The sequence below is a fragment of the Saimiri boliviensis genome, chromosome 14 (assembly GCF_048565385.1).
Source record: "Saimiri boliviensis isolate mSaiBol1 chromosome 14, mSaiBol1.pri, whole genome shotgun sequence".
NCBI lineage: Eukaryota > Metazoa > Chordata > Mammalia > Primates > Cebidae > Saimiri > Saimiri boliviensis.
In genome coordinates this window covers 10,838,107-10,857,913 of record NC_133462.1, presented here as the reverse complement: position 1 = coordinate 10,857,913, position 19,807 = coordinate 10,838,107, and the positions used below count along the sequence as shown (strand labels likewise).

Below are 19,807 nucleotides of genomic sequence, written 5' to 3'. Positions count from 1 at the left end.
TCATCTTCCCCTCCTCTTCTATCTGGATGCTTTAATCATTCCCTCTGAAATCCTGAAGCTCAGTAACTTAACCAGGATAAGCAACATCTCTGCATTCACATCAACCTTCATCATTACATTTCAGGCTATATGGTTGAAAATTTCGGCTAAAAAAACTCCCCTAAAACCAAAAACACTCATCTTGTTGTGGGTCCCCCTCATTCTGAAAAGTAACCAGTCTTTCAGGCCCCCAGGCAGCTCTCAGCACCATCAAGTGTCCACAAGGACAAGGACCACACAGTCACTCCCACCCACCCTACTGCAGCTGCACAACATTCTGGAAGCCTCTGGGAGGCTGGTGTCCTCTGGGAGCTGCTGGCCTCCTAGAGGCACCCAGGGTTTTCAGCGCTCCTTACCCAGGTGCAGCGCCCTTCCACGAAGTACTTGCAGATGACTTTGCCTTTCTTGTCCGACTGCTGGTGGGGCTTGTCATGGTCACGACTCCGGTAGCTTCCACCACCACCACCGTCCTGCAGCAGACAGTGTGGATGTGAAGAGGGATGAAAGGGAAAGGAGGAGATGGGGTCGGGGTTAATGAGAAGCCTGGGAGAAGGGGATGAGGAATCCCTTAAGAGCTCCTAAGAGCATAGATGGGCAGGTTGCATCTAACACCGAGGCTGTGTGCGTATTTGAGCCCCACGGTTTAGGGTGTTGGTGCCCAGCTAAGAAAAGCTCTAGCACCTGGAGCTGTTAGCCACTGAAGCCTCAAGTTCCACACACCTGTGGAGGAACATTTCCAACACACCTACATGTGGCGGCATGGGCCTCCCGGCAAAACCCTCCACGCCTAACAGGATCGTTCATCTAGAACCTTCTGAACCTCAGAGATGTGTTAGGTAGGGCTGCAGCGTGCAGGTGCTGCTAATGACATGGTTTGAAACACAGAGGGTCTCAGCAGCACGCATCTGTCCAGGATAACACTAGTTATCGCTGGTTATGCTGGTTAATGCTGGCCAGCCCTTTCGGGGGTGGCTGACGGCAGCAAGGGGACAGGATCAGCTTCACAGGACTCATTAAAGAGAATAAAGAGGCTAAGAAGGGACCCTGGCCCAAACATCAGATCAGAGTGGAGTCAACTCACGCCCATGTCGTCGTCATAGAAGTCTTCGTCATCGTTCATTCCACCCTTGTTCATCCCTCCTCGGCTGCCACCTCGGCCTCGGCCCCGGCCCATCCCTTTCCCTCGGCCTCGGGAGCCCCTGCCACGGCCTCGACTTAGCCCTGTGGAGGGAAGATGACGTACAGCTTGCTGAACCTGACCCCCCGCCCCTGCCCCGACTCAATTCCAGCAGCTGCTGGAATCCCTGCCCCACCCAACGCGCCCCCTCCAGGACCCTGCCTACCTCGGCCACGGCCATCCTTAGAGCGGCGGTATTGGTTTAGCTCCTTGGAGTACTCGTCATAGTCATCATCTCCCATTGGCTCCTCACTCTCTCCATACTGGAAGCCGCAGAGGAGGGCAGGAAGGCAGGACAGCGTCAGGTAGAGAACCACGAGCGCTGTCCCCACCTACATACTGCCCCTTTCTGAAGGACAGTGACCACCCAGGGCACTCACAAAGGAATCTGTCACCACACGGCCTGACGGCAGGTGGTCCCAATCCTTCCCCCTGCAGTCTTCACTCTGAAAACCCGAACCAACAGGTAAACCCAGCACAGCTTCTCCCTACATAACACATCGCTGTGTGGCTCCAAGAGGAAGTGGGCAGCGGGCCGTGGACTGGTGTGAAAGGCCTGTTGGTAGGACCAGGTCAGCAGGTGCAGCACACCCGCAACTCCTCCTCCTAAACGCGGGCAGGGATAAAGGGCCGTGTGCCTGGCTGGCCAGGCAAAAAATGTCTCTAGAGGACTCTCAGGAAACTTGGCTCTAGTGACGGGATGTTTTTCACAGTACATCCTGTGATACCTTTTCTTTTTCTTTCTTTTTTTGTTTTTTGAGACAGGGTTTCACAATATTGGCCAGGCTGGTCTTGAACTCCTGACCTTGTGATCCACCCGCCTCAGCCTCCCAAAGTGCTGGGATTACAGGTGTGAGCCATCGCACCTGGCCTTTTTTTTTTTTCTTTCTTCTTTTTTTAGAGACAGGGTTTCTCCATGTTGGTCAGGCTGGTCTCGAACTCCCGACCTCAGGTGATCCACCTGCCTCAGCCTTCCAAAGTGCTAGGATTAAAGGCGTGAGCCACCGCGCCCAGCCCTTTTTTTTTTTTTTTTTTTGAGACTGAGTCTTGGTCTGTTGCCCAGGCTGCAGTGCAGAGGCGCAATCTCGGCTCACTGAGAAGGGATTTTACTATGTTAGCCAGGACAGTCTCAATCTCCTGACCTTATGATCCGCCCGCCCTGGCCTCCAAAAGTGCTAGGATTACAGGCTTGAGCTACTGCACCTGGCCAATATGTTTTTTGCTTTAAACCACATCAAGGTTTTATCTATTCCAAAATAATAAACATTTTAATCACATACATCCGCCCTCTGAGGCTTTCTTTCCTTCAGAAGGGCCACGTGTCTCCTACCTTAGCCTCACAGCCTCTATCAGCACTACTCATGGCCCGGAGAACCCACCAGCCTCACCCTGACATCCCCAGGACCAGAGGGAACCTTACGTCCATCTCTTCCTCGTAGAAATCCTCTTCGTCCTCTGGGTGGTCTCCTCCCACGCCTCTGCCCCTGCCTCGGCTGCCTCTGCCCATGCCACGGCCTCGTGATCCTCCACGGCTTCCTCGGCCCCTGTAGCCCCGGCCCCGGCCTCGGCTGCCTGCATGGAGATTCAGACAGTGAGCCTCCAGTGGGAGCAGATGCCACCAGCAAGAAAGAAGACAACCCACTTTTTGCTCCTGAAGTCAATCACCTTGGCCTCCTCCTCCTCTTCCAAGAAGCCTTCCCAGATGCCCCAGGCAGGCTACTGAACCCCTGGTTCTCTCAATGGGGGCCCTTCAGCATGCTGGACACATAGCTGCTCCAGTCCTCACTCCCCTTCCTCACAGGGACTTGTCCACTTAGAGCTGCATTGTCCAATATGACAAACATCAGCCCACAGGCTAATGAGCACCTAACATGGCAGGTCCAAACTACAAGATGCTAGCCTTGAAGTCTGACAACACCTGCCCTGTAGTTTGGACTTGTAATTTAAACAAGAATCCAAAACATACACTGGACTCCAAAGACTGAGTTTTTTTTTTTCTTTAAAAAAAAAAAAGTGGGGGGGCAGGTGTAGTGTCTCACGCCTGTGATCCCAGCACTTTGAGAGGCTGAGGTGGGCGGATCATCTAAGGTCAGGAGTTCGAGACCAGCCTGGCCAACATGGTGAAACCCCATTTCTACTAAAAATACAAAAATTTGCAGGGCATGGTGGCATGCTCCTGTAATCCCAGCTACTCGGGAGGCTCAGGTGGGATAAGTGCTTGAACCCGGAGGCAGAGGTTGCAGTGAGTTGAGATTGCACCACTCTAGCTTGGGCAATAGAGGGAGATACTGTCTCACCAAAAAAAAAAAAGAACAAGTGAGAAAGAATATAAAATATCCCATGTTGAAATAAGATTTAAAATATATTAGGCTGAAAATAGATTATCAATATTAGTTTAGTTGGTTTCACTTTCTCCCTCACTTAAAAAAAAGAAAGAGTGGCCAAGTACAGTGGCTCAATCCTATGATCTCAGCACCTTGGGAGGCACAGTTGGGCAGATCACTTGAGGACAGGAGTTCAAGAACAGCCTGGCCAACATAGCGAAACCCCATCTTGACTAGAAATACAAAAAATTAGGCCAGGCGCAGTGGCTCACACCTGTGATCCCAGCACTTTGGGAAGCTGAGGCAGGCAGATTGCCTTAACTCAGGAGTTTAAGACCAGACTAGACAACATAGTGAAAGCCAATTCTACTAAAAATAAAAAAGCCAGGTGTGATGGCACGGGCCTGTAATCCAAGCTACTGGGGAGGCTAAGGCATGAGAATCACTTGAACCTGTGGGGTAGAGGTTGGAGAGGGCCAACATGGTGCCCCAGCACTGCATCCTGAGAGACACAGTGAGACTGTATCTCAAAATAATAATAATAATAATAATAAGCGGGACACAGTGGTCCATGCCTGTAATCCCAGCTACTTGCAGGAGTGAGGCATGAGAACCGTTTGAACCTGAGAGGCAGAGGGTGGAGGCTGCAGTGAGCCTAAAATCATGTCACTGCACTGCAAAAATGCGTGTAAGAGCAAGACTCTGTCTCCCAATAAACAAAGAGTGATGGGGTCTCATTGTGTTGCCCAGGCTGGCCTCCAACTCCCGGGCTCAAGTGATTCTCCCACCTCTACCTCCTAGGTAGCTAGGACTATCCAGTGTCCTTTTCACTTTTTAAATGTGGCCACCAGAAAATGTAAACAACATTGGTGGCTTGCATTCTATTTCTACTGGACGGCACTGGTCTAGGGTCTCCCCAAAACACAAGAGCTGTCCCAGGAAGTTGTCCAAGAAAGACTGCTAGAAGAACGAATGAATGAGCAGCTATTCAAACAAGAATCTGGGCCTCAGGCAGGGCTCGAAAACCTGAGAACCCCTGACCTTAGGTGAACTGCCTGCCTCAGCCTCCCAAAGTGCTAGGATTACAGGCAGGCTGAGACAGTTCTAACAGGCCAGTCAGGGTTACTATGTCTCTGGTGCTCAACCCTCCTTTACCTCCCAAAGGACGAAGGTTCAAGGTTCAGAGGTGTGGCAGTGGCAAGGACTGCAGTCACACCTTGTCACATGATGGGGCTGGGAGAATGTGGGAACACTGCTGAGGGTGGGGCAGCCAGCTGTCGGTGACCCTGGCCCCAGTGAGGGAGAAACTGTCCCCTCTTCCCCTGCAGCTGACCAGCAAGTGACCCTTCAGGCACGTTAGCCTTCTCCCTGCCTCACACCAGCCTGGTACCTCCCCAACCACAGCTCAGCGGGTGATCTCTCTGGTCCTCTGTGCCATGCCCGTGTCAGTCCTGGCCCTTCTTCATATATTTATCCCAACTCTTAAGTGACCAGACTTGAGGCTCTGCGAGGCCAGGTTGTCTGGGTCAGCCTCGGTGGCTCCGATTCCCCGGAGGAGAAACTGCCAGGGTGAGGCTCACCTCGGCCGCGGCTGCTGCCCTCCTTGGCACGCCGGTATTGGTTCAGCTCTTTAGTGAAGTCGTCGTAGTCCTCCTTGCCCATGTCCTCCTCCTCGTCACCCTCGTATTCCCCGTACTGCTCGTTCTCGTAGTCCTCATACATGCCATAGCCCTTGCTGTCCATCTTGGAGTACGCCTTCTTGGGCAGGGGCGTGGCATGCGACGGGGGATACTGCTGATGGGACTGTGTCCCAGAGATGGGAGACGAGGTGAGCCGGATCCCAGGCCTACAGGTGCAGACTACAAAGATCCCCCCATTCCCTAAACTGGCACGTCTGGGTGGGGCTACTGTCCCTGGGAGAACGTGGGACTGGTCCCCTCTGGGGACTGGTTTCCATCCCAGGGAGTGGGGGAAGCAGTGGGCCCAGGTGTTTCTGTTCTTCATAAAGGGCCAGAGCTTGAAACAAAACAGAACCACAGACTCCCAATCCCTGAGGAAAGAGAGGGAGGAGAAGGGAGCATTTCCTAGGGGTGCAGAGCAAGCGCACGGCGAGGGGCCTGGGAGGCAGGGGGCGGGGGACTGCTCAGTCACAGTGTTCCTAGGGCTGGGGAATTCAGTTAACGGCCTGCTTGGCAGCCAGGCTAGACAGCCGCCTCAAATGATGCTTTCTAAAGTGTGGTAATGCCAAGTGGTACTAGAAGAAGTTAAAGACATTCATAAAAATGGAACCAACTGAGACATCCTTCAACAGGTGAATGGATAACAAACTGGTATATCCAGACAATGGAGTAAAGGTAAATATATAACAATGAAGTGTGCACTGGGCAAAACCCAAAGAACTACACAACAATAAGGAATAACAATGTATCGCCGGGCGCGATGGCTCACGCCTGTAACCCCAGCACTTTGGGAGGCCGAGGTAGGCAGATCACTTGAGCCTAGGAGTTTGAGACCAGCCTGGCCAACATGGCGAAACCCTATCTCTACCAAAAATACAAACATCAGCCTTGGTGTGGTGGCAGGCACACATGGTTCCAGCTACTTAGAAGGCAGAGGCAGGAGGATCACCTGAGCCCAGGGAGCTCAAGGCTACAGTGAGCTGAGATCACACTCCAGCCTGAAAAATAGAGTGAGATCCCATCTCAATAAATAAATAAACAATAAAATCTATTAATTTTTTTTTTTCTCTTTTTTGAGACGGAGTTTCGCTCTTGTTACCCAGGCTGGAGTGCAATGGCGCGATCTCGGCTCACCGCAACCTCCGCCTCATCGGTTCAGGTGATTCTCCTGCCTCAGCCTCCTGAGTAGCTGGGATTACAGGAACGCGCCACCATGCCCAGCTAATTTTTTGTATTTTTAGTAGAGACAGGGTTTCACTATGTTGACCAGGATGGTCTCGATCTCTTGACCTCGTGATCCACCTGCCTCGGCCTCCCAAAGTGCTGGAATTACAGGCGTGAGCCACCGCGCCCAGCTTAAAATCTATTAATTAAAAAAATCTGTATTACAGAAAAACAGGACAATGCAAAATACAGCTAGATACAGACACACACACAAGTACTTTAACAGATCTTTAAAATGCCTCCAGCTCTAGTTCAAAAAAAGCATGCAATGTTTCCTCCACTTCCTGCATCCCTCAGGTTTCAAGTCCAAACCTACACCAGTAGATGAATCTCAACTACAGTATTGGACAATGAATCATCTGTTGTGATGAATGTTGCTGAGTCACGGGATACCTGGGACAGCTTTAAAGACCTACTAACTTTAGCTAGGTGCATTGCTCACGCCTGTAATCCCAGCACTCTGGGAGGCCAAGGCGGGCAGATCACAAGGTCAGGAGATCGAGACCATCCTGGCCAACATGGTGACACCCCCGTCTCTACCAAAAATACAAAAAAATAGCCAGGCATGGTGGCACGTGCCTGTGGTCCCAGCTACTAGAGAGGCTGAGACGGAAGAATAGTTTGAACCCAGGATATGGAGGTTGCAGTGAGCTGAGATTGTACCACTGCACTGCAGCCTGGGTAACAGAGCAGGACTCCATCTCAATAAATAAATAAAAAAATCATTTCTCATCCAAACCTGGAGACTCACGAGCCAAGGAATACTGGGTAAAGTAATAAAAGGAAGATTTTCTTTTCTTTTATGGAATTTTCTGGGGAAGAAATGGTACAAACTGAACAAATAGTTTAAATTGCTGCTTGAAATGAGAGCGACAATGGGCGAGTATTAATCTCTGCCTACTGACCAGTGGAGAACATTTCATTCTCTCGACTATTTCCCATAAATGGTCATTTCTGAACACTGGAAGTCCACCAGACATGACGTGGACCAGTCAGCATCTTTCTCTGAGACATAGAGAGCCTTGCCAAGGCCACACAGAGGAGACTCAAGAGCATGATGGAGGTCAGCTAGGGCCTGGGTTCAAATCTCAGCTTCTCTACTTCAGAGCAGTGCAAGCTTGTTGAAAATTCCTTTTCTTTTTCAGACAGGGTCTCACTCTGTCACTCAGGCTAGAGTGCAGAAGCCAATCACAGCTCACTACAACCTTGAACTTCTGGGCTCAAGGGATCTTCTCACCTCTGTCTCTCGAATAGCTGGGACTACAGGCAGAGCTGGCTAATTGTTTTAAATTTTTTGTGGAAACAGGGGTCTTGCTTTGCTGCCCAGTGTGCCTTGTTGAAACGAAGTCTCGGTTTTCTCACTCATAAAACGGGGATTAAACCAATAGCTAATGGCCCAGGACTGAAATCCACATAAAATGCCCAGAACATTGCCAAGAGCTCAAGAAATGCAAGCAGTTCGACTCCTCCCGGCCCCTGAGCTCAGCAGAGCGCACCCGTCACTCACCGGCGCATACGGGGGGCTGTACTCTCTGTACTTGCGGTGCCCTTTCTCACTGGGGCTGAAATCCGAGTCATCTGAGAAGTCAGAGAAGTCATCGCTAGAAGAAGCGTGGCGCTGGAACGACAGGGGAAGTAGACTCAGTGACCCTGCTGCAGGCAGGCCACTCAGGCGTAGTCAGCCTCGGGACAAGCTATGCTGGCATGTGCCGCAGGGTTCTGGGCTTCACCCGAAACACCTCACCTGGGGCACTTAGTGGCAACGGAGCATAAGCTACCAACTCTTTTAAGAAAGGTCTTTCTCCAATTTGAGATAAGCAAAAGCATTAAGAGTGCCCTCTGGGGTGGACAGCAAAAGCTCAGCCCCTGGGGCTCTCAGCCAGGCCCCATGCCAGGCAGGGGTGGCACCAGTGAATCCCGGACCTACTTTGTGCTTGGACTTCCTCCTCTTCTTCGACCTTCTTTTCTCTTTCTCTCGCTCCTTCTTCCGTTTCCGCTTCAGTCTCCTGTGAGACTTCTCCTCGTCCGAATCACTGTGATGCTTCTCCCCCTTTTCTTTCCGGCTTCTCTCGGGCCCTCCGGAGGTATCCTGGGTCTCCTCTGCCCCATCATCTTCCAACTCGCCTTCTTCCAACTCTCCATCTTCCCTACAAACCAACCCCAAAGCCACAGGGTTTGAGAGACCTCCTAGGGCTCTGGGCTGGCCAAGGCTGACAGAACCGAGGGCCTGGCTGCTGTGAGCGAGGAGACCCTGGGAGGATGTGCGGGCCATGGCCTCTTGTTCCATCCCTTATCCTGCCCCAGAAGAACTATGCTTGCTCTAGTCTAACCTGGCTGGGGGAGGGTTAGGAGTTTAAGGACATTATTACCAACACCAGGACACATCTACGCCAGATTTCCAAACAGGACTAGTGTTCTTAGAAGAAACCAACAAGGTGCTGAGGTCACGGAAGTGGGAAAAGCCCCTCTTGGGGATTCACAACACTTCATGCTGTAGAACTTTCAGGAAGCCCCACAGTCCAGAAACCCACACAGTTCTACTGGAAGCAACTGAAGCAATTCTGCACCTGGCTTGACCACAGAAGTGCCTCTCCAGGGAGCACAGACCCGCATCCCCTCCTTACCAGGCCCAGGATCCCCTGCCGAGCCCTGGACCCGTGAGCTGGGCATCAGTGCCACCTGAGGCTGAGGGTGGTGGCTGTGGTTCTGAAACAGGGGCTACCTGGGCACACCCGCAGGCAGGCCTGGGCTGCGGCCTGAGAAGCCGTAAAGTACTTTATTACAAAAGCCCAATGAGAACCGCTGGAAACAGGCTGTGAGTCCCAGGTCACCAAGTCTGACCCACCCTCGTCAGTCCCACACCTCTGGGCTGGAGGCAGGCAGACACTGAGCAGCTGGAGGACGGGGATGGGTCCCAGGTGGGCCTCATAATGACACTGGTCCGGGTTTCTCTCCCTCCTCTGACTCACCTCCAGGTACCGGGAACTCTTTCTGGCTCCCCTTCCTATATTCTTCCCACTCCCCCAGGTCACCCCAAACCCAAGGACTTTAAACATGATAGACCCTGCCCAGTGGACACCCTGTATATGTAAATATCTATGGGCTGGGGTAGGGGGAGGGAATGGGTTCAGGAGGGGGCAGCGGGAAAAATAATCCAGTTTTTGAGCCAAACCCACAGACACAGTGCTCACAGTACAGGAGTTGGTAAAGGAAAAACAGTTTTTTTGAAAAATTTTAAAAAGCTTCCCAAAAGTTTCCCATGAATGACCACAAAAAGGCTTGTGTGAGAGCATCCAACTCCTTCCATCTCAATTAACTAGGACACAAAGAGAGGTGATGTGAGGAGAAAACGTCATGAGGCCAGTCCCCAAAAGGCTAACCACAAACGGAGCTGATCTGAGCCGAAAGGCCCGCAGCTGTCAGGCGGGAGCCAGGGCATTAGGGCGCTTGCCTGTAGGTTCCGGCGCACACGGCGGGCAGACTCCTCCCAGGAGCCTCCACTGTCCTTTCACTCATGTCTCTCCCTTTGTCTGCCTCCAGGCTGCTACCCAAACATCAAGGAACTCCTCAAGAGGCGCTTTTTCTGTGAACTCTCATTCCCAATTCAAAGGGGATAGGTTCTATTTCAAACCCAAGTGGCCCAGCCCCACAGATACCCCATGGATATCCCTCGACAGAGGTCAAGGGCAGCTCTCGAAACAGAATGCAGGACACAAAACTTTCTGCTGCTTCAAAGGCAACAACACAGAGAGGTGACCTGACCCATGTGTGCCTCGTGTTGCTTCGCCGACCAGCAAACTTGGCAGGGGGCGGAGACGCAGGCCACAGTCCTGAGAAGGGAGGTGCCTTCCAGCTGGGGTGCGGCCCACAGAAACCAAGCGTGGGGCACAGCCCTCACTGGATGCCTCACCCACACCAAAAGGGCCACCAGACTGGGGAAACTGGTTTTGTCCCAAGGGAGAAGCTGTTACTCAGTGACACGACAAACTTCCCACCGCCAGGGAGCTGTGCAGAGACACTGGGAAGTGGCGCCCTGATGGGAACACTGGGGGCGGGCCAGGGCCAAACCTCAAGAGAAACGCAGGGAGAGACGGATAGACAGACTAAGTGGGAGGAGTCCCAGGACAGACTGGAGGTGTACAGGCCGGGGTTGCACGAAGAAAAGCTAAGAGCAACATCACTCTCAACACTTAAGCCTAGAAGGGATAAAGCTGAGGGACACCATCACCACCCAGGCCACTAATACTTTAAATGCCGTATCTGCCAGGTTGTTTGACTACCTACTTTTCTGCATAGCCCTCGTAGGAAAAAGACACAAGTGACAAGAAACTTGGTCCATAAGGCAGGTGCATGATCCTCAGGGCTGGGTCGGCTAAGCCGGAGCAGATGGCAGCCTCAGCACGCCCTCTCCTCTATGTCCAATGCAACGGCACGGTAGGCGACAGTCTTGCCCAGGTCCTTCCTTGTCCCAATGCCATCTGGTGACTTAGATGAAGGTACAGGCTACCCTACATCTAAACACCTGGGGGCAGAGGACAAAAGACCATCCAAGGAACTCCAAGAGCCTTAACCGTGATCCAGAATGATTCTAGAAAGGACTCACTTTGTAAATGGGAGCTAAAAAGAAAATAAAAATAAACTCACCAAGGTAGAGAAGTATAGCATTCAAATCCACCCTACAAAGACCTGAGTCCAAGAGGGATTCTGCAAATTATCAATATTAACAGCTCCAGACATGTCTGGGCTGAAAGAGAATCAACCACAGAACTTTTCACAAAACAGGCTGTCTACTTGAAATTTTGTTTCTCTAGAGCTGAGAGGCAGAGAAATAGAGGATTTTTTGTTGTTAAATTGCTACTGGTTTTTGAAGGGGCACCGAGATGGCGACAATGAACAGATCGATACGCTCTCAGTGCCATCTGGCCATGTCATGCCCTCAAGCCTCTCCGAGCCCGAGGCTAACCTCTGCCAATGGTCACCTTAGGGGGTACCCCCTCACGACACTCAAGGTGCCCTCCCAGCTAAACGTCCTGTGTGAATACGAGGTTTTAACTATATTCTTCGGACTCTGTTCAACAGAAATCAAAAAGGAAGGAAGGAAATCAAGCCAACTGGGAATCCTGTGGGCCACCGGCACGACAGCACGAAGACAGTCTCCACAAAACAGCAACCAGGTTCCAGCAGTGCCACTTAACAAACGCCGGCAAAATCCGTGTCAGAGTAGGATTAAATACCGAGGGAACACGCTTAATAGACCGCGACATAATCCCCCAAGAAACGTCAGGGAAGCCCCACTGCGCTAATCTTTTCAATCTAGACCTGCCAAACTCTCTTGAGACAAGCAAGCAGGAGAAACGCCTGCCGCAGCGGCCCATGCAGGGATGCTCTATTCCCAGAGCCTGGATTGGCAACGCCTGGCTTGGCAGCACTCGATCTGCTGCCAGGGCCCTTGGGGACAGGAAAGCAACCACCCTGAGAGATGACTTGGAACTGGCCCCCAGGAGGAAATGGGAAGAGGCCACGCCTCGCCTCCTGGACAAAGCTCCAGGGCGTTTCAGTTTCCATCTTTCAGAGCTGGTTGCTCCTCCCGCTGGGTCAAAGAACAGATCTGGATGCCTACTTTAAGGAAGAGGCCGACTCCATAGGGTCCACAAGCATGCTGGGTTCAGCACACACCATGGGCTTGGCAAAAAAAGCGCTTAGCAAAGATACTTCACGTCTAAGCTGGTGTGGGGGCTGATGCCTGTAATCCCTGCACTTCAGGAGGCCAAAGCAGGCAGATCACTAGAGGTCAGGAGTTTGAGACCTACCTGGCCAACATGGCGAAACATTGTCTCTACCAGTAATACAAAAATTAGCTGGGCTCGATGGTGGGCACCTGTAATTCCAGCTAATCAGGAGGTTGAAGTACAAGAACTTGAACGTAGGAGGCGGAGATTCCAGTGATCTCAGATCATGCTATTGCACTCCAGCCTGGGAGACAGAGTGAAACTGTGTCTTAAAAAAAACAAAACAGGCCGGGCGTAGTGGCTCAAGCCTGTAATCCCAGCACTTTGGGAGGCCGAGGCGGCTGGATCACAAGGTCAAGAGATCGAGACCATCCTGGTCAACATGGTGAAACACCGTCTCTACTAAAAATACAAAAAATTAGCTGGGCATGGTGACACGTGCCTGTAATCCCAGCTACTCAGGAAGCTGAGGCAGGAGAATTGCCTGAACCCAGGAGGCAGAGGTTGCAGTTAGCTGAGATCGCGCTATTACACTCCAGCCTGGGTTACAAGAGCGAAACTCTGTCTCGAAAACAAAACAAAACAAAACAAACAAAGAAAATATAATCCCAGCACTTTGGGAGTCTAAGGCGGGCGAATCACCTGAGGTCAGTTTGAGACTAGCCTTGCCAACATGGCAAAACTCTGTCTCTACTAAAAATGCAAAAACTAACCCAGCCAGGTGGAAGGCGCCTGTAATCCCAGCTACTCAAGAGGCTGAGGCAGGAGAATCTCTTGAACCTGGGAGGCAGAGGTTGCAGTGAGCCCAGATCGCACCACTGCTCTCTAGCCTGGGCAACCGAGTGACTCTGTCTCAAAAAAAATAAATATAAAACACATTTCGTGTCCAAAGTAGACATAACATTTCCAAGTAGATATTTCATATTGCCACACCCAGCAGCCTACAGATCTGGGTATCATACTTCTTTCAGCAGACCAAGTAACACAACTAGCGCCACCTCTTCTCTCAAGTATGCTTGGCCTGTAACCCAAGCCTTGCTTTTCTGATCTGCTGAATGGGATAAAAACAGCATCTATCTCAGGGCTGTGAAGATTAAGAGATAAGAGGGATAAAGCCCTTGACACATGAGGGACTGGCAGAAAGGAAGGAGCAGCTGTTGGCTGTAGGAACCAGTTAGTATGAGGGCACCTCTCCATGGAAAACCCTAACTAGCTGGAATGCTACGTGCGAAGCGTGTTCTCTGTAAGAAAGCTACAGCCAGCTCTCCCTAACGGACACTGCTGACCGGGCCAACAAGTTCTTGTTTTACTTGGTGCCAACCATGCATGCAGTATGTTTTCCCAACACAGTTTTGTCCTGCGGACAAACCTGACAAAAGCAACATCTCCCCTTCCTCAGCTCTAATCTAGGTAGTACCAGAAGCCACCAAGTGGCTATCAAGAGAAACAGGCTTAGGGAGAGCTGAGCCCTGGGGAAAAAACAAAGGCCTCTTAAAGAAATGCAGCTTGGCAATATGGCAGCTCTCTAGACAAGAGGGTTGGACGAAAGCTGAAAGGGGCCTGGGGTTTGTGGATTGACCTGGTTTACAAGGGGTTAAAAAAAAGAGCAAAGTACAACAAAAAAGATGGAAACTCATGGGAACAGCGACTGTTACCTTAAGATCATGAGAGCCCTTGATAAGAGGCGGTTAGGTTAATGTGAAGGTCAGGGTTATGATCATTAACTGCCCAGACTCTCAACAAATGGCCTGGGTAGGCTCTGAATGACCCATTAACTAGGGACAAAATTACGAAAATTACAAGGAGGCGCCGCCTCTTCAAATGTTTAACAACCGGCCTAACTGCAGAAGTCCAGGATCCCCAAGTCCGATTCTGCGGGACAGTCGTTTAGGAGAAGTGAAGGCGCAAGGCCCTTGCTTTAGAAATTCAGCTCAGTGCTCATGCCTAAGAAAGGCCCCCGAGACCTTCCCTTGGTTAGGATGGAGTGAAGCAGCCACAGGGGAAACCTCACTGAGGGATTTTCAGAGCCAGGAAATTCTTGAAATAAACCTCTGGGTCTTGCACATGCTTTTCAGTGTAGTTACTATCTAGGTTCATCAACTAGAAATCAAGAACAACTGCCCTCTGTGTCTCCTTTCCCTCAACATTCTCAGGTGTCATCATAGAATGCTCTGTGACGTCATGCCATTTCCATGGTAACATGCCCACACCAAGGCAACCACCCAAGTGGGAGGCACGAAACTGGCGAAGGGAAGTCCAGCCATCAGCACCTGTACCCTGTTCCCACACCTCTCACTTCAATGTAAGACAGTCTACCCACTGCTGGCATCCAGATACGAACACACCTACTGGCGGATGTGACTGTAGGAGAAATTGGAGCCATCTGAACCCAGACCGGGTATTTGAGATGTTAATTGTTAATTCTGTTAGGAATGAGTTTCATAGTAAGGTTTTTTGTTTTGTTTAGAGACGGAGTCTTTACTCTGTCACCAAGGCTGGAGTGCAGTGATGTGATTACGGCTCACTGCAACCTCTGCCTCCTGGGTTCAAGCGATTCTCATTCATCAGCCTCCTGAGTAGCTGGGATTACAGGCACCTGCCAACACACCCAGCTAAATTTTGTATTCTTTGTAGAAAAAGGATTTCACCATGTTGGTCAGGCTGGTCCCCAACTCCTGAGCTCAGGTGCTCCACCTGCCTTGGCCTCCCAAACTGCTGGGACTGCAGGCATGAGCCACCGCGCCCGGCCTATAGTGAGGTTTTAAAAAATCCTCAAGTTAGAGATTCATACTGAAGAATCTACAGGTGTAGGGCAGGCACAGTGGCTCATGCCTATAATCCCAGCACTTTGGGAGGCCAGGGCAGATGGATCACTAGAGCCCAGAAGTTTGAGACCGGCCTGTTCAACGTGGGGAAGCCCCTTCTCTACAAAAAAATACAACAATTAGCCTGGCGGCATGCCCCTATAGTCCCAGCTACTCAGGCAGCTAAGGTGAGAGGACCGACTGCGCCAGGAAGTGGAGGCTGCAGTGAGCTATGATTGCACCACTGCACTCCAGCCTCGGCAATACAGTGAGACCCTGTCAGATTGCGTGAGCCCAGGAGTTTGAGACCAGCCTGGGCAACACAGTGAGACCCCATCTCTACAAATAATTTAGAGACAGGGTCTCTCTATGGTGCCCAGGCTGGTCTTAAACTCCTGGACTAAAGCGATCCTCCTGCCTTGGCCTCCCAAAGTTCTGGGATTAAAGGCATGAGCCATTGCACCCAGCCTCTACAAATAATTTTCCAAAAAAAAAAAATTTTATATAATAAAAAGAAAGAAAAAAGTTCCAAGTGGGACAACTCAGCAACGTGAGAAGAAGCTACAAGGTCCCCAAGCAGTTATGTAATAATTTCCCAGCAGAGAGCTGGAATCCGGGCTTGGAGGCCTTCACAAACTCCTCACCAAGGCTTACACTAAGGCTCAGAAACAGGAAGGAATTTGCGCATGGGGTCACAGCAGGAAGAAGCAGAACTAGAAACTAAGTCCACTACTTTCCGATGCGAAGACCAGCTCTTAACCTCTACCCTTATGACAACTATAAACTATGTCAGTCGAAAAGAATTTGCTAAACAAGTCAACCGACCAAACAACACCCACCCTGAAATTTATAATTGAGTGGGGAAAAATAAGATATACATGCATAAAACAGACTTCACGAATCAGTAGTCCAAGAAAAGCCAGAATTTACCAAGACTGGTAAATTCCTTAAACACTCTGCACCCCAGTCTCCTTAACTGTGCAGCAGAGGCAACCACGGAGTCCCCCGGGATGGTGTCATGGGAGAATCCCATGAGGCCATGTAACGCAAGCACTTAGCAGGAATCTCACCCAGAATAAACGCTTAGGAGTAAAACCTACCCAAACGCAGAGACACAAGGCCAATATAGTCCTTCCAATAACAAATGAAGGGAATGGTAGCATTTCAAAATTCTGACCAAAGACATCTGGATAGAGCATAAGAGGCTCACGGAAAGACTGAAGGAATTCTGGCAAAAAAATAATAATAATAAATAATAGGACTCATCCCAACACAAAGAGAAAGAAATACAAATCCCAGGAAGTGAAATTCCAAAGTCCCCTAACATGAAAGGAATGCCTTCACCCCCAAGTGTGTAGCGGCCACTCCGGGGTTTGTCCAAGCCCGCAAATCTCTTAGGCAGAACATTTCTGCAGAGTTTCAAACAGGCTGACCCTGAAAAAACTCAGCTGGCTAGAGGAAGCTTGTGGAGACAAAGATGCCATTTTCTTTGCCTGAGTAGCTATTCTTCCACTCCTACAAGCTCTGAATATTTGTATTCTTGAGCAAAGGTATCTATCCCTCAGATCCAAGTTACTCCTGGCAGATGAACCTCTGGAATTTGCTTCTCAGCAATGAAGAGTTTTCTAACCACCTTCTGATGCCAACTAAGCTTCAGATGGCTTAAAGCTGCAAAGACCATGGTTTTCATCTAAGGAGGACCGATTTCTATTACTCCAGAGGAGAACACCTAATCATTTAACTTATGAACTAAGACTTCTCCTTATTTATAATTTTTATTTATTTATTTATTTTTTAAGACGGAGTTTCGCTCTTGTTACCCAGGCTGGATTGCAATGGCGCGACCTCGGCTCACCGCAACCTCCGCCTCCTGGGTTCAGGCAATTCTCCTACCTCAGCCTCCTGAGTAGCTGGGATTACAGGCATGCGCCACCATGCCCAGCTAATTTTTTGTATTTTTAGTAGAGACGGGGTTTCACCATGTTGACCAGGATGGTCTCGATCTCTTGACCTTGTGATCCACCCGCCTTGGCCTCCCAAAAAGCTGGGATTACAGGCTTGAGCCACCATGCCTAGCTAATTTTTTATTTTTATTTCCTTGATACAAGGTCTTGCTCTGTCACGCAGGCTGGAGTGCAGTGGTGCGATCATGGCTCACTGAAGCCTTGACATCCTGGACTCAAACAATCCTCCCAACTTAGCCTCCCAAGTAGATGGGACTACAAGCATGTGCCACGATGCCCAGCTAATTTCTGTATTTTTTTTGTAGAGATGGGAGTTTCAGGCTGGGCGCGGTGGCTCATGGCTGTAATCTCAGCACTCTGGGAGGACAAGGCAGGCAGATCACTTGAGATCAGGAACTCAAGACCAGCCTGGCCAACATGGTAAAACCCCACCTCCACTAAAAATACAAAAATTACCCCAGCAGTGTGATGGCATGCATCTGTGGTCCCAGCTTCTCAGGAGACTGAGGCAGGAGAATCACTGGAACCCAGGAGGTAGAGGTTGCAGTGAGCAGAGATTGTGCCATTGCACTCCAGCCTGGCAACAGAGTAAGACTGTCTCAAAAAAATAATAGTAACAGTTTTTTATGAAGAACTGCAATTATCTGTATACAACCTGTTTGTTAATTTCTAGTCACCTGTGAGTTCCTTAAGAGCAGACGAGAATTAGGTTTACAGTAACCCCAAGTTTCCAAGGGCGAGAACAGGAGCAGGGACAGAATGGGTGCATGCTCAGTGCATATTCTACATGAAGTATCAATCTCAGCTCTCTTACCCTTCATCAACAGAAACAATAGCAAATTTCCAAGACTCCTTTTTCAGCAACCTGTATCACTTAAAACTTTGACACAAACTCATTCAAGTGTTTATCAAGGGATTCCAAGTAAGCCTGAAAGTGATGGATGCACAGAATGAGCAGAGCCAGGCCCTGCCTCGGATGCAGCCTGCCTGTGTGGCCCACGGGTTTCGGTTACCGTGACTGCTCTCATTCCCTGTGGACTGGCAGGGCCTGCCTGGAATCCCAAGGAAACCTAAGCCCTGGTGTCTGTTAGGAAAATTAGGAGGGCAATAATCCAAGCCACCTGCAATGGACTTTTAGCCTAGTGACACTAGTGTCTGGGCCCAGCTCTCTCAGTGAGGCCACAGCAGGGATGTGATGGCCGTGATCCACTTCCACACGGTCCTCAAGAAGTCTCCAGTTACTTCTAATGAATGAAAATCCCTTGCATTTAAGGGTTCAAAAGCCTAAGCTTGGGCCTCTACATTTACTGGAAGGAGTGGAATGCAGGGAGGACGGAGCCACAGTGGACTGAGGAGGGTGTCTCGAGGGCCAACTTTAAATGGAATACCTATATTCCCTCCTCAGTCCGTCCTATCACAAAAATGACGACAATGGTTGCTGTGCAGGCAGACAGTGCATACCATAGCGTGTGGTGGCAACTTTCTACTCAACTCTGCTGCTGTAGCGCAGAAGCAGCCACCAGTGGTCTAAATGAATGAATATGGCTGTGTGCCAATAAACTTTACCTACTGGCCAGGCCCAGAGGCTCACGCCTATAATCCCAGCACTCTGGGAGGCCGAGGACGGCGGATCAATTGAGGTCAGGACTTTTAAGACCTGCCTGTCCAACATGGTAAAACCTCATCTCTACTAAAAATACAAAAATTGCGCCGGGCGCGGTGGCTCAAGCCTGTAATCCCAGCACTTTGGGAGGCTGAGGCGGGTGGATCACGAGGTCGAGAGATCGAGACCATCCTGGTCAACATGGTGAAACCCCGTCTCTACCAAAAATACAAAAAATTAACTGGGCATGGTGGTGCGTGCCTGTAATCCCAGCTACTCGGGAGGCTGAGGCAGGAGAATTGCCTGAACCCAGGAGGCGGAGGTTGCGGTGAGCCGAGATCGCGCCATTGCACTCCAGCCTGGGTAACAAGGGCGAAACTCCGTCTCAAAAAATAAAAATAAAAAAAAAATAAAAAAAAATAAAAATACAAAAATTAGCTGGGCATGGTGGCACAAGCCTGTAATCCTGGCTACTCGGGAGCTTGAGGCAGGAGAATCGCTTGAACCAGGAGGCGGACGTTGCAGTGAACTGAGATCCTACCACTGCATTCCAGCCTGGGTGACAGCGCAAGACTTTAGTCTTAAAACAAAAACTTTACCTACAAAAACAGGATGGGTGGGCTGGCTTTGGCCCAAGAATCCTAGTTTGCCAACCCCTAGCCTGGATACAACAGCTTTCATACTTTTTGACATTGACCCACATCTGCTTCTTTGCACTTCTCCCAAACAAAACTTTCCAGAAGCCACATTTAGATGCATTCTGCTTTTTCTCTCCTCTTCCATTACTTTGGTTTTCTAATGCAGGAGAAAAAAAATCAATAATGGGACTTCATATCCCACTAGTGGCTATGCTCTGCAGTCTGAAAAATACCACACCAGATCCAGCACAGCATAATGGTGTGTACAGAGATGAGGTCTGGGTACAAGCCGTCCGGGGAGTTCTAACTCTGCCTGCAGCACACACTTGCTTTGTGACCTGGGACAACTGACTATGCCTCTCTCTTTCAGTTTCTCCTCGAAGGGCAGAGGTAAAGGTTAAATGAGCTAACACATGAGAAGCACTCAGAAGGGCCCTGGCGGGTAATCACTGACCTTCAGGTCAACGGTGCATAAATGGCACCATCACCCATGTGGAAGACAAAGACACCGACCTAGGAGATGAACTCAAGACTCACATCCAGTCTCTCTGATTCCCCCAACCACAGCTGTCCACCACCCATCTCTCTCCACCATCTAACCGCAGAGGACCACTCCCATGTGGAAA

The 19,807-nt window shown here is 50.3% G+C and overlaps 1 protein-coding gene across 4 annotated transcripts in view; it reads right to left on the bottom strand.

Annotated features, from left to right (window-relative positions):
- The window catches only part of ZC3H4 (zinc finger CCCH-type containing 4), a 48,328-nt gene that overhangs the window by 21,604 nt on the left and 6,917 nt on the right, over positions 1–19,807 (bottom strand). For all 4 annotated transcript variants that reach the window (XM_039465426.2, XM_074386139.1, XM_074386140.1 and 1 more), the window contains 7 exons: positions 8,371–8,590; positions 7,951–8,061; positions 5,121–5,343; positions 2,637–2,788; positions 1,383–1,479; positions 1,121–1,260; positions 396–509 (listed from right to left, as the gene is read on the bottom strand). In XM_039465426.2, the coding sequence (XP_039321360.2) occupies positions 396–509; positions 1,121–1,260; positions 1,383–1,479; positions 2,637–2,788; positions 5,121–5,343; positions 7,951–8,061; positions 8,371–8,590 (1,057 nt within the window). The remainder of the gene's footprint in view (positions 1–395; positions 510–1,120; positions 1,261–1,382; positions 1,480–2,636; positions 2,789–5,120; positions 5,344–7,950; positions 8,062–8,370; positions 8,591–19,807) is intronic.